The 14403-nt window shown below is 36.9% G+C and overlaps 1 protein-coding gene across 1 annotated transcript; it reads right to left on the minus strand.

Moving 5' to 3' along the window:
- Window positions 1–1396: 1396 nt before the first annotated feature.
- On the minus strand, window positions 1397–11054 carry LOC107825601 (aconitate hydratase, cytoplasmic). Its single transcript, XM_016652479.2, has 20 exons — window positions 10384–11054; window positions 9823–9927; window positions 9521–9681; window positions 9335–9427; window positions 8743–8928; window positions 8344–8505; window positions 6970–7114; window positions 6729–6871; window positions 6580–6636; window positions 6349–6428; window positions 6188–6263; window positions 5618–5803; window positions 5463–5530; window positions 5249–5367; window positions 5020–5141; window positions 3906–4004; window positions 3347–3826; window positions 3099–3197; window positions 2765–3007; window positions 1397–1715 (listed from the first exon to the last, which is right to left on the minus strand). The coding sequence occupies exons 1-20, from the start codon at window positions 10679–10681 to the stop codon at window positions 1647–1649; spliced, it is 2991 nt and encodes a 996-aa protein (XP_016507965.1). The 5' UTR covers window positions 10682–11054; the 3' UTR covers window positions 1397–1646.
- Window positions 11055–14403: the final 3349 nt, after the last annotated feature.

The raw sequence follows: 14403 nt of genomic DNA on the forward strand, positions 1-14403 counted from the left end.
CTGTCGATGAGATTGTATCATTGTAAAAGTGTTGAAAAATCCTGTAAAGTATAGCAAGACTAAACTACTTCTTTGTTAATGCTAGTGTGTTTTTACTTGGCCTCTGTGTGTACACATGTTTGCAATCCTAAAAGCAGAACAGGTATTCTCAAATCCTCCCAAATCAACGAAGGATTAACTAATCCACCCTTCAACTTAAGACTCAATTTTCTAGCGAACTTATTTTTGCAGAGCTGTTCCTTAGGCGACATTCAGTGGAAAAGATAAATTTGCAAAATTTAATATATTGCAGGTTTGTGCAAAGGGGAACTTTTAGCCTGTTTGGCCAAGCCTTTTTTTTGGGCCAAAAGTGTTCTTTTCTTTCAAAAATTGAGGTGTTTGGCCAAACTTTTAGAAAGAAAAAAAGTGCTTTTGAGGAGAAGCGAAAGCAATTTTTGAGAAGAAAAAAAAAATAGTTTCTATCCAAAAGCACTTTTCAAAGAAGTATTTTTGAGAAAAATACACTTACAGTTTTTAAAGTTTGGCCAAACATTAATTACGCCTCAAAAGTGTTTTTCAAATTTAATTAGTCAAACACAAATTGCTTATCACCAAAAATACTTTTTAGAAAAACATTTTTCAAAATAAGCTGATTTTAGAAGTTTAGTCAAACAGGCTATTATTTCTCTGTTAACACCGGTTGGTATTAAACTGATCTCAAAATTTTAAATATTGCGAGACCGAGAGCACCGTTGTATCCTAGATTCTGCAAAACCGTTCGAGACAATTCAACTTTTAGGAAGGTCTGGTTTCTGTTGCTGGTTTTTGCTTTATCTTGTCACAGATCACTATTTACTTTGTATTATTTTCAAGAAATGCATATAAAGTTTTTTAATGAATATTATATATTAGTACGCATAAAATAAGATAAAATTGTGAAGTGGTACCAAATAACATCCCACGGATTACTTGCAGGCGGAGTGGCATGATCGTTTCCCTTGTCAGTAAGGGTCTATGTACCTATATTTATAGGAGATTGAACATTTTAACGAATTTCTTTGCCCCCGTTTCAATTTCTGAACTATTAGAATTTCCCAGCAAATATTAACAGCATAGTTTAAACCTCAGTCTGACAGCTCAGAGGTAAACATAAGGTCCAGGGTTCACAAACCAGATGAAACAGTGAAACTTTTCATGACAAAAGAAACACTTACTCTAATGTACAACTTGGGAGAAACGATCTTATTCACAGATACATTCACCTATGAGCATTAAAGCAACAGCTACCACTAAAGGAAATGCAAAAAGCCCACAATTTCAAAAAAAAACTAAAGAACAGAATCCGAAAAATAAAATAACAAAAAATTAAACTACCGAATAGTACCTGTGATTCTCACCAAGAAGCTTCAAATAATCCTTGCTAAAACACAATCATAATATAAATTTTATTACCAAAAAATGGTATGTTGCTATCTGTTGGCAAAAGATTGCCATTTTCAGTGCTTCCCGAAGTAAATAAACAACACTTTGCCCGACAACAGGGACATAAAAAGTTTTAAAATCCTTTATTCCCTTCTCAAGATTCTCTAATGAGAAGCTCTCTTTCTGCTGTCATCTTCCCGCAATTAAGCAGCTCGTAAAGGTGGCCAAATAATCAAAGCGGTCCCTTATTGCTTAGTCAACTGACGAATGACATATGGCAGAATACCTCCATGGTTGAAATAAGCCAACTCCACCTGCACAAGATAGAAGAAGCTCTTAAATGTCAATATCTTACCAAAAAATAATGAATGATGAAGAATTTATACAGGAGATCTCATACTGTTGTGACAGTTTATTCTACATCCAACAATGCATGCAGAATTTATGGAGATCATATCATATCGCTTTATGTGATCTAAAAGTGATATGATAGTAACAGAATCGAGCATTCAAGCTAATATACGAAGAGATAAAAACGTTTTTCCTCCTCTTTTGAGGGTGATGAAAGACATCCTAATTTTGTCCTTCACCTACATGTCATCGTTCAATAATTTTATACATATACACCTATATGTCCTTCACCTATATACGTCGTTCAATAATTTTATATGTATACATTGATTACTACAAAAGATGCACCATGATTTACTGTTCATACAACAATAATCAATATTCACTACTACTACACCCCCAATTCCAAACTAGTGGATTAGCTATATGAATCCTCAATATCCATGTAGCTCCATGTGACAAGTCGCAATCCAGTAGACCATGATTTACTGTCCACGATTCTTAATTTTCAACACACTCCTTTTAGTTAGATATTCTGGATCATGACATCCTATCTTACGACGGCGCTTCAATCCCAAACTAGTTAGGGTTGGCTATTTGAACCTTCTTTATCCTATTTGGGCCTGTTGCTTTCCACATCTGAACAAGTTGTTTTAACCCAAAAAAGAAAAGATATTGACATCCTTCATCCAAGTTCAGTAAAAAGACCCAAATTTAAGTGTCCCAATTTCGCAAAGATAGCTTTAAGAGTAAATTTAATTCCTTAGTATGCTTGCTCAGATTTCTAAATTTTGATAAGGTGTTTGCTCAGATTCTTTTATTTTCCTTTTGTTCTTCGCCTTTCCTTCAGCACTCTAGGCAAAGACTTGTATAAAGGTACAAGAAACTCAAACACCGTCAAAAAGGAAGCATCTTTATCATGCAACCCAATAGCCACAGCAACATCTTTAACACAAAGAAACGCCAGGATATAAGAACTGAAAACAAAAGAGACCGATAATGTGAGACGCACCTCGGTGTCGAACCGCACTATGCAAGTGAAGGATTTTCCAGTATCTGTTCGTACAGCAACGTCTTGACCTGGGCGGATCTCACTAATATTTTCTGGAAGATCAATGGTATATCGCTCGTGACCTGTCAATCCAAGTGTATCTGCATCCTCCCCAGCCTTAAAACATAGAGGCACGATACCCATTCCTACCAAGTTGCTGCGGTGAATCCTCTCGAAGCTCTTAGCAATTACAGCTTTAACTCCCTGTTAAATTATTCGTTAATTAGGAAATTCTATGGTAAAAAAGAAAAAGACGGAATCAACCAAGTCAAGAAGCAATGCTCAAGAAACCCACCAACAACATTGGGCCCTTGGCAGCCCAATCTCGGGAGCTTCCACTTCCATATTCAGCTCCAGCCAAGATAACAGTGTCTTGCCCAGCAGATTTGTATTTCTAAGACATCATGTGTTTAAGAAGTGTTAATATAAATCAGCAAAGATCTCAAGTAATTGTCTGCTGTAGCTAATAGGCATGCACAATGCAAACTGTATCTTTGACAAAAATAGGATTTTGAACATTAAAAAACAGAAAAAGGATAGTACCATTGCAGCATCAAACACAGAGAGTTTTTCTCCTGTGGGAATGTGGACTGTCTTTGGACCAACTTCCCCATTCAACAGCTTGTTCACAAGGCGGATATTGGCGAAAGTACCCCTAGCCATAATTTCATCGTTACCACGACGGCTACCATATGAGTTGAAGTCCCTGCGATCGACACCGCGCTCCATAAGGTACCTAGCGGCTGGGCTATCTTTATGAATGCTTCCAGCAGGTGAAATGTGATCCGTGGTAATACTATCACCAAAGTTCAACAAGCAGTAGGCATCCTTCACTCCATGGGGCCCAGGAGGATCCATGGTCATACCCTTGAAATATGGTGGCTCATGAATGTATGTAGAATTAGGATCCCATGAGTACAGCTTTGCTGTTGGTACAGATAATTCATTCCACATGGTATTGCCCTTTGTAATAGCTTCATAAGTACTCTTGAACATGTCTGGCAATACACTTGATTGAACAACCTAACATGGAAAGTTCCATGGTAAATTTACTCTGTTTGTAATTGATCATGGGTACATAAGCACATCACTGAATACATACCTCAGCAATTTCTTCAGTTGATGGCCATATATCCCTGAAGTACACATCCTTACCATCCTTTCCCACCCCAATTGGATCTTTCTCAAAGTCGATATCAACCTGCAAAGCAAATCCATCACCGACATAAGTACACAGGATAATCAACAATCAATTTTGACCTATTAAACCATGAATATTTTTTACAATATCGGAGACCAAGACCAAGGTCAGAATGTGCAAGAAATTCAATTGAGTGTCTAGTTACGGAATCCTGTTTTCTGTTGTATTTGTTCTCCTGGGAGCAATGCAGCTTGCACCAGGCTGAGTCATGTCTAAACACATTCTAGTTAAGCCACCAATAGCCCTGCCTGATGCAAGATGCACAAGACAGGAATGCTAACCGTGACCTACCACTGAAAGCACTCACTCAAAAAGGGGGCTTTAATGTCAGAAATCAAACACTTGTCACTTTTAAAGCTTCATTTTTTTTATGTCTTTTAGGCTTTAAAGTTCCTATCCTCATTTTAGAGATTTGATGATTCAGCAAAAGCAATTGTCTCTAACTCTAATTTACATGAACCTGACTAATGTTGCTCGGACTCTCCGAAAATATCGATTGGTGCGTGGAGGATCCTCCAAAAATAGTGCATTGTTGGAGGATCTGACACGGGTACGGCAGCTATTTTGGAGAGTCCGTGCAACATAGGGCATATGACTACGTTGCTGACACGGTGCTTACGAGTATCCCAAACAGCTTTATAATTTTTCTAAGTTTAAGTTTATTTTGAAGAATCCACACCAAAGTACCCAATCCAATGTCACACTTGTAGGACAAGATAAATGAAAGATCCAATTGACATAGCTATAAAAAGATAATTTATTTAAAGCTGCTTTGATATTCCATAAAACTTGCTCAACATTGCCACCAACCAGTTCAGCACTCCACTGCCAAATCATCTATGACCGCAAGAAATCTAGTATGTTTCTACAGCATTTCACTTACTATAAAGCATAATCCCTTTTTATAAACTTTAAGTATGTTCTTTCATCCTTTCACTTACTATAAAGAATAACATTGTGTTAAAGGTAATTCTCCGGATAAATTAATTATATAACTCTAAGTGCATTTACATACCGTGCCAGCAAGAGCATAGGCAACCACCAAAGGAGGTGAAGCAAGATAGTTTGCTCTTGTCAGGGCATGAACACGCCCCTCAAAGTTGCGGTTTCCGGAGAGTACAGCAGCAGCAACAATGTCTGCATTATAACATTTTGAATTAGTCAAACAATATAGCGAACTGATCATGTCCTAGACAGACTCCAGCCAATGCAATCACAAAATAAAATCAATTGTATGGACTTGCCATTCTCTGATATGGCAGAAGCAACAGATTCGTCCAAGTCCCCAGAATTACCGATACAAGTGGTGCAGCCATAGCCAACAATGTTGAAACCCTGCTGATTTAGATACTTCTGTAGCCCACTGTTTCATGCAGAAAATGACATATTAGAATGTTTTCAAATAACAATGGGCAGGGTTAGTAGAAACTTTTTCTTTTAGAAAACTTCAATCAATACCTCTTGAGTAAATATTTTGTAACAACACCAGAGCCTGGAGCAAGGCTTGTTTTAACCCATGGTTTAACCTGGAAAATACATCAGGAACAAGGATTAAGAAGGCATGCCTAAAACTTTGAAGAAAGAAAAATGCAAATATATAGAGTAGTACTGACATGTAGACCCAGCTCAGAAGCCTTTTTGGCAACAAGAGCTGCTCCTAGCATAACACTGGGATTGGATGTATTTGTGCAACTTGTGATAGCAGCAATCACAACACTGCCATGTTTGAGCTCTGCAGGTTGCCCGTGAAAGTCAAACTTAGCTACTTTATCTTGCACTTCTTTTGGCACAGCAAATCCCTGCATCAAAGTAGAACCAGTTGCATCAGCATTTCCAGAAGTGAGAAGCTGACCTTGGATACTTTATAGTCATAAATTTACGTTACAACCTAATCAACCAAGAGGAAACTAAATGGTACTCCCCCTGTCCCAATTTAAGTGGCATACTTTCCTTGTTAGTATGTTCAAAAAAGTGACACATTTCTATATTTAGAAACAATAACTTTAAAATTCTCATTTTATCTGTAATGAGATGATTTTAGCCACACAAATGTATATGGCTTGGTTTAGATCACAAGTGTCAAAAATCTTTCATTCTTTCTTTCTTTCTTCAACTCTGTGCCCATCAAATAATGCCACATAAAATGGGACAGATGGAGAAATCAAAATGAATAGCTCGCTCACCTTGAATCCAACCTTGTTATCAAGGCAAGCATGCCAGTCAGACTTCATCTCTTTCAAAGGCACACGGTCATGAGGTCTACAAAGGAAAACAAACATGTTATATAGACCTTATAGTATATTTTGTATCTTAATATAGAATTTATGCAAGCTGGAACACATACCTCTTTGGCCCTGACACACATGGTTCAACGTTCACAAGGTCTAGGTCCAAATAAGAAGAATACACTTTTTCTTGTTGAGGCTGAAATAAAGAGGGCAATAGTTTTTTAGAAATTGTAAGGAAACATAACAACTATGCCAATAGATTAGATCATAACCTTCATTCATTTGCCAAATAAGATTCTCATACCGAAACTAGAGTAACCGCAATTGAGGCAGCAAACAAAACTAACCTCATTATAGTCGACAAACATCTTATTTGCACGGAGATACGCCTCTATCATTGCAATCTAAATTTTTAGGTAGAGGGGTTAGCCACGTATAAAGATGAAATTTCACACTCAAATCTTCAATTAAAACAGGCAAAAGTCTAAACACTCACTGTTTCATCACTTCTCCCAGTCAACTTGAGATATTGCAGGGTAACATGATCTACAGGGAAGAAACCCATTGTTGCACCATATTCAGGAGACATGTTTGCAATGGTGGCCCTGTCAGCCAAAGATAGCCCTTCCATTCCATCACCTACATGAAAACAAAACAGTCAAGCCCTTGTCTGGTGGAACTATTAAACACTGGTTGAACTATTTGCATAGGAAACTTAGTCAATGTTTATTATTTACCATAGAATTCAACAAACTTTCCGACAACACCATGCTTCCTGAGCATTTGAGTGACAGTCAGGACAAGGTCAGTGGCAGTTACACCATTTCGCAATTTCCCTGATAACTTGAACCCGACAACTCCAGGCAACACCATGCTCATTGGCTGTCAGTATACAGAAGAAGTTTTACAAAATTGCCATCCAAAGTGCAAATATCAGAATCAATATCAAAGTATTTGTCACAACTCACAATTTAAAGTGAAAATTACCTAGAAAGCTATTCTTTTTCTACACATATATAAAACAAACAGAAGAACAGGCAAGCAGCACACACAGAGGAAAGACAATGTCATTTTCCGCTCAGATTAAGTGAACACAGTGCATACTATTCTAAGAGGAGGTAAAGTAACATCCTATTCTGGCTTGATCCGATTTTTGGGAAGATAGCAGCTATATGTACTAAATGCTGAATGGAAAAAATATAACCAAAACTTTTTTTCTGGCAAAGTGAGAATCGCATCTCACCTTCCAACTTTTTCAAGAATAAATGATATGTAGTCTTTCATTATTGTCAAATAGGGTATGAAGCCACAAAACTAGTTGATTGCACTAACTACATGAAGATTCATGAATAACCTTTTTATTTGGATGGATTCACGAATCACCAAAACATGCTTTCAGGAATCAGGAATACACAGAATTTCGGGAAGAGCCCAAATATGGTCAGTGGATGCAATGAAAACCCATATGTAAGGAAAGAAGGACTACAAGGTCAGATAAATGAGGCAAGGGAAAGTCCTAAGTAATCAACTATCATGCTCCTCTCTAATCTAGCGTATAAGTGTAAAAACAAAACTCTACTCCCTTGATTTGCATCACGTTTATGTAGGGGAGAGTTTAAAATATGTAACGTTTAGCGTCTAATAAGGAGAAAAGATGTCCTGACATATTACTTTTATTTTATAATTGATAGGATAGTCAAGAACAGCATTGCCAATTAGTAATTGTAAGTCCCGTGTTTTCATCGGTATAGACTATTTGAATAAACTAAAAACACAATGTTGACCTTTTTGTTTTGAGAATGAAAAGCGCAATGTTGACATGTACTTTGAAACAAAGCAAGAATAACATAGACACATCAAATCATAAAGCTCTTGCAACTTTATATGCTGATTGATGTCCCTCCGTTAACTTCCACATGTGCCAGTCACCAAGTTAATGCATATTCTCCACTAAAAAATATTTGGCAAAATGCAGACATTAACACGGTCACAAGAGCAATGTGTGACACCTTAGCATAAAGCCATAGCTGTCTAATCTTTGCAACAACACACGGATAAACCAGGATTCAGCAAGAGATAGAAGGATTACTACACCACTCATAGTTGCATACCTGGCCAAGCATAGCAGCTTCAGCTTCAATACCTCCGACACCCCAGCCAGCAACTCCTAGCCCATCAATCATGGTTGTGTGGGAATCTGTTCCGACCACGCTGTCTGGGTAGAGAAACCCATCCCTATTAAAGACAACCCTTCCAAGATATTCAAGATTGACCTAAAATTATGGAGCCAAAAACTATTATCAGCTTTGCAAGTGTGTTGTTTCAGAGGATATATAAGGAGAGCAAAGCCAGGAATCTCACTGCATTTAAGCTAAAGACTGAAGATAAGTAAGAAATACAACGTTAAAAATTCAGGATTCAAGAAATAGCTAGAACCCAGCACAACTATGACACATTCAACAAATCCAGCAGCACAACCAGCTTTGACATTCAATTTTCATGACCAATACCTGATGCACAATACCAGACCCAGGTGGAACAACAAGCATGTTGTGGAAAGCATTAGATCCCCACTTAAGAAAGGCAAATCTCTCCTTGTTCCTTTGGAATTCAAGCTCCATATTAGCCTGGACTGCATTTTCTGACCTTGCCACATCAACTTGAACAGAGTGATCAATAACTAGGTCAACAGGAACCTGAAATAATATTCGAGAAAAAGAATTATCATTAAGTGGAAAAAGATTCATTCATGAGAGGAATATGAAAAGAACTATAACCAAGGAATTGAAGCATAAAATTGTCTGATGAATAAGCTGATATTGTGACACAATACTAATAGCATAATGCAATTCAATGTTCATGAACGAGATTAATATAAGCAACTCAGTAGATGAAAGTCATTTGACTTATCAAAAGTATTACAAACGCAACTGACAGTTTTCCTCTACCTTTAGTCAAACTGCAGTATTGACAACGACTGCCAGAGTGCCAGACAGAAAATTTGTGTGCTTTATTCATCAAGTGACTATACCGCATTCTATTCACAATTTCAATTAGTTAAAGAAACTTTGCCATAATGCACTAACTAGAAACAGCGCATACCAATGGATTGATCTTGTCAGAATCGCTGCCGAGGTTGTTCATGGCATCACGCATGCAAGCAAGGTCCACCACAGCGGGTACACCAGTAAAATCCTGTCAAACAAGAGAATTGTTCAGGTGAAAACCGCCTGTCATCTCACACTGCATTCTTTTTTTTAATGTTCAAGACATGCAAAAGACTAGTACCTGCAGCAGCACACGGGCAGGCTTGAAGGGTATCTCCACAAGCTTAGGTGCAGAATTTTCCCAGTCGATAATCTTTTCAACATCTTCCTTTTTCACTTGAAAGTTGTCACAATTACGAATTGCTGATTCGAGAAGAATCCTAATAGAGTATGGTAGCTTCTCTGTTATATACAAATCAACAGACCAAGAAAAAGTCAATAATCAAACTGATGAGAAAGATACAGATCAACATTCAATCTAAGAAAATAATCAGGTCTGCTAAAAAATAAAAATAGAAAGTATCAGAGGGTCTTAAAGTTTACCAATCCTGGGATCGTTGAGAGCAGGTAGGCTATAGAACTTTCCGAATTCACCACCTCCAGGCTTTGGAAGAGCAGTGAGGATTTCCTTAAATGGGTTCTTTTCAGCTGAATCCATCATCAACACAAAAAAGAATCAGATTCTTCTTGCTTTTCTACTGAGAATTGATTCGCATTCACTTACAGCAGCTCTTAGTAGCACTATTACGCATAAATAAATAGTAGTTTTTTTATGTTTTTTTAATGAAAATACCTAACCACAAACACAAATGATAAATATCTTAAGTCAACTTCAAAAGTCTTCCCATTCATCGACCCTACCACCCACGTTCCACTAACCTTTGTCACAATGTGTATTACTCCTATTATTTATTACTACTAAAAATAGGATTAAAGTTTTGTGCACTAACAATGTAAAATATATTTATTCTATTTAATAACTTGTTATAATAGGCTAAATTATAATTTTACATGTCAATATAAGAAAGCATATTCTTTCGATTTACTTTTTCAGATTGACAAAATTACCCAGAAAACAAATCTAGGATTAAAAGACAAAAGTACCCATGGTAGAGAGCTTTCGGTGGAAGCTGTTGAGAGCAGGGGCGGCGGTCCTGATCTGAGCAGTAAGACTGATCGGAGACTTCCAATCAATACCGTGGCTCCACCGCGGCACCGAGCACCTCACAGACCGGAACGTGGAGGAGAAACGCTGCTGCTGATTACAGAGTGAAGAAGACGAAGGCGCGTGAGCAGCAGCAGAAGAGGAAGCTACTGGTCTAGAAACGGAAGAAGAAGAGGCTCTTCTCAAGAGTGAAGAAGCGGCAGAAGAAGAGTATTTGCGAGCGGTATTACTATACATGACTCTCTTTATGTCTTTATATATAACACCAAAATTTCAGATCACAACCATTCAAACAATTATGATGTGTATTTCCTAGGGTTGTGTGCCGAATTTCTAGAAGAAAAAAACAAAACAGAGATGAAGATGAAGATGATAGTGACGAAGAAGATAACAGAGAAACAGAAGGAAGATATGGGGATGGATTTATGAATTGAGAATTGGGGAATGATTGAGAGAGAGAGAGAGAAGAGGAGATTATTCAAATGCTAAGCAGTGCCTAAGCTGCGGCACAACACATGGAGCTGAAAAAGCTGGGCTGGTTCGCGTTATTTTATTTTTTTCGTTTTTATAAGGAGAAGAGAATGGCAATAAAATGAATATTGATTAGGTCAAAATTATCTATTTATTCGCTACTTTGTTTTTATGTTAAAATTTTATTGGAAGATTCCTTTGCCCTTTGAAAATGTCAATTTGTCTACGCCTCTTCTTTTTTTTTTATATTTCTCTTTATGCTATTATTCTTTACTCTTTTTAGCTGGATTACTTTCTATTAGGGATAACAATGTTATATATAAAAAGTATATTAATTTTATATACTTTTATGATTATCAAATATAAATAATTCACGTCGCGTGCTAAAAGTGATTTTTATCCTTTTTTAACTATATTTCTCTTTGTGCTCTTATTCTTTACTCTTTTTAACCTTTAACAGAAATATAAACCCTTAAAGGGATTACTTTCTAGTTTCTATTGGGGAAAACAAAAGGAAAATAGTATTTTGCCTTCAACTTAACAATGTGAGAGTATTCACTATCCAAATCACAATTTTCTTTACGTCCAGAAAATAAAAAAGGGCTTGTTTTATTTTTGTCATATTTTAAATGTAGATAAAACAGGAAATAAAATCCAAGTGATAGTTTAATGTGGCTTGTGGCACGCTTCCACAGGCCACGAGTCGTCGGTGTAAAATTGCATTAAGGCCTTCTATTTCCTCTCACTTTTTCTCTTTCTCCCCATTTCTATTATTTTATTTCACAATTATTCACACATTTGACCCCACAGCAATTAGTTAGTACATCATGTGCATTATTTTAATGTGAAAATAATTACATTCAACTAAAAGCTACGATTAAACGAATGAAGTCATGTGTTCACTAGCCTGGCCAAAAAAGGAGTTCGAATCTTTATCTTCTATGAAAAGTTTATGGGATTATTTTTTATTCTTTGAAGAAGATGAGGTCCTAAGGATAAAAAGAACATCTTCCCAGTTCTAAAATCATAGGCCTTCTGGTTTCATTTTCTTTTTTTAATTTCAAAGTGCGCGACACACAAAATACATTTCGGGGTAGCAAAATAGTTCAAAGAAAAAATAGTTAACCACCCATGTTATCCAACTAAAAAATGAGTTGGATAGTGAACTTTTTAAAAAAGGGTCAAATATGAATAAAAACCATATTATCCATTTAGAAAATGGATAACCAATGGGTCTAATTTTTACATTTGTAAAGCCTCAAATTGGGGGTTCCTCAAGTTAGAGAGACTAAGAATTCTCTCAAAAGTGATCATATACAAGAAGTCATGGATAATATAGGTAACCCATATTATCCGCCGGTTAATCCTTTTTTTATCCGTATTAAATATGGGTCGGATCGGATAATTGATCCGTTTTTTCATTACCCATTTTCAACCCGAACTATATCCGACCCGACCCGATCGTTTGTCACTCCTACTTACATTTATGTTTGATTTGATACCAATAAACATATGACATATGTTTTTTTAACACGAAGCTTAATCACTAATCATAGTATTAAGTAAAAGATCATCTCAATCTAGGCAAATCATATGATTGAGTATAAATATTTGGTATAGGTATTCACGGAAGGAAAATGAACATGTTTTATTAGAACCAAACATGGCACATAATTAAATTAATACATGTCAGAATTGTTTGACCAAAAAGATGGTAGAAACCTTTTCGACTAAATCAATAGATACAATAAAGGGGTAAATCTTAGTTAAACATAATAAACTGCAGATCTATAAACTAATCGAAAAATAATGCATAAGATTGAGATAGAGGTAATCGATCTTATTGATACTTTTCATTTTGTCTCCCATTAATCAATGGGGGAAGCTATTTTACATATTCTCTTGGAGATTGCTTTGTTCTTCCTTCTACTATGAAGGTTACATAGGAGAGAAAAGAGAGGGAGAGAGAGAGAGAGAGTCGCGCCCCCCTTTCCCCCCCCATATATATAGTTAGGGAATCTTTGTTATGTCCTTGGTTTGATAAACTTTCATACTACGTCTGCCTCCGTCGTCCCCTAAGCGTTGTTTTTGACTTGGCGGGTATGGTGAGTACTGGATTTGAAATAAACCATGTCGGCTTTCAATGCTTCGCCACTTGGACGAGATGTCGACTGGATTGACCGTAGCGGTCAGATTTTGACCAATACAGTTAGTCCCTCCGTCTGCCGGGGTCGTCCCCTGTCGGGCCTAGCAGACGGACTATGATTGTTACATATCTGAGAGAAATCTAACTACCTACCCCTTGTCACACCTCCTTTTTACGCACCCGGGGGGTACAAAGGAGTTTTTTCCAATTAAAGGACAATCGAAACGGGATTGGTTTATTTATTTCAGAGTCGCCACTTGGGAGATTTAGGGTGTCCCAAGTCACCAATTTTAATCCCGAATCGAGGAAAAGAATGACTCCATATTACAGTCTGCGTACCAGAAATCCGGATAAGGAATTCTGTTAACCCGGGAGAAGGTGTTAGGATTCCCGAGTTCCGTGGTTCTAGCACGGTCGCTCAACTGTTATATTTGGCTTGATTATCTGATTTTATACGAATATGAACTTATGTGCAAATTTTAACTTTTAACCGCTTTATTATTATTGTTTTTACAAGAATGTGAACATCGCTTAAAACACGTCTTTGGACTGCGTCACATGAAATGCACCCACAATCCGGAACGCATTTTATTTGATGTTTTGAGATTTGGATTTGGGTCGCATGAAATGCACACCCGAGCTTAAGAAAGTAAATTATTAAACACGCGCTTAAAGAGACTATCGCGTTATTATTTTGCGGAGGCCGTGAAATTCGCTAAACGACCCTCCTGAATTCTAAGTAATTTTAAACAAGTATTTACTGAGGGCCCCGCAATTTGTGTTTTTATTCGGCGAGGCTCATCTCAATCTTATTTTTTTTAAAAGGAATTTGCAACGTCATGGACATGCATCTCGAACCACGTTACAATCAGTGTACCCGCGATTTAGAGACACATTTCAACTCCGCTGAGATTTGGATTTGGGTCACATAAATGTGCACCCGAGTTAGGGAGGATAAATTATTAAAGGCGCGCCTAAAGCAACTAGCGCATTATTATTTTGGGTAGGGCCGTGAATTTTGCTAAACGGCCCGTCCCGGAATCTAAGTATTTAATACATATATTTTTGTGAGGGCTCCGTAATCTGTACATTTTTTATTTTTGGCGAAGCTTGTCTCGCTTTTTTTATTATTATTATTTATTTTTATTTTTATATATATTTTTTAAAAGGATGCCATTTTTACGCCTTTAACAATACTAAACCTTACGACTTCTTTACAACTAAAATCTCATAACTTATCAAAATTCAATAAAATAAGTCTAGTGAATGGGTGTTTCGGAAGTGGTAACAACAAGTACTAATGCTAATTTTGCCCGAACGAACTAAGAAAAAGACCACGAAC

The sequence above is a fragment of the Nicotiana tabacum genome, chromosome 10, assembly GCF_000715075.1.
Source record: "Nicotiana tabacum cultivar K326 chromosome 10, ASM71507v2, whole genome shotgun sequence".
NCBI classification, from domain to species: domain Eukaryota; kingdom Viridiplantae; phylum Streptophyta; class Magnoliopsida; order Solanales; family Solanaceae; genus Nicotiana; species Nicotiana tabacum.

Excerpts from the sequence above, each read along its gene's own strand:
- LOC107825601 (XM_016652479.2), bottom strand. The coding sequence starts at position 10,681 with ATGTATAGTAATACCGCTCGCAAATACTCTTCTTCTGCCGCTTCTTCA. Across the intron at positions 9,428-9,520 it reads CTGCCCGTGTGCTGCTGCAG|GATTTTACTGGTGTACCCGC; the intron begins GTACTAGTCTTT and ends CTTGTTTGACAG. Across the intron at positions 5,804-6,187 it reads ATAACAAGGTTGGATTCAAG|GGATTTGCTGTGCCAAAAGA; the intron begins GTGAGCGAGCTA and ends ACTTTGATGCAG.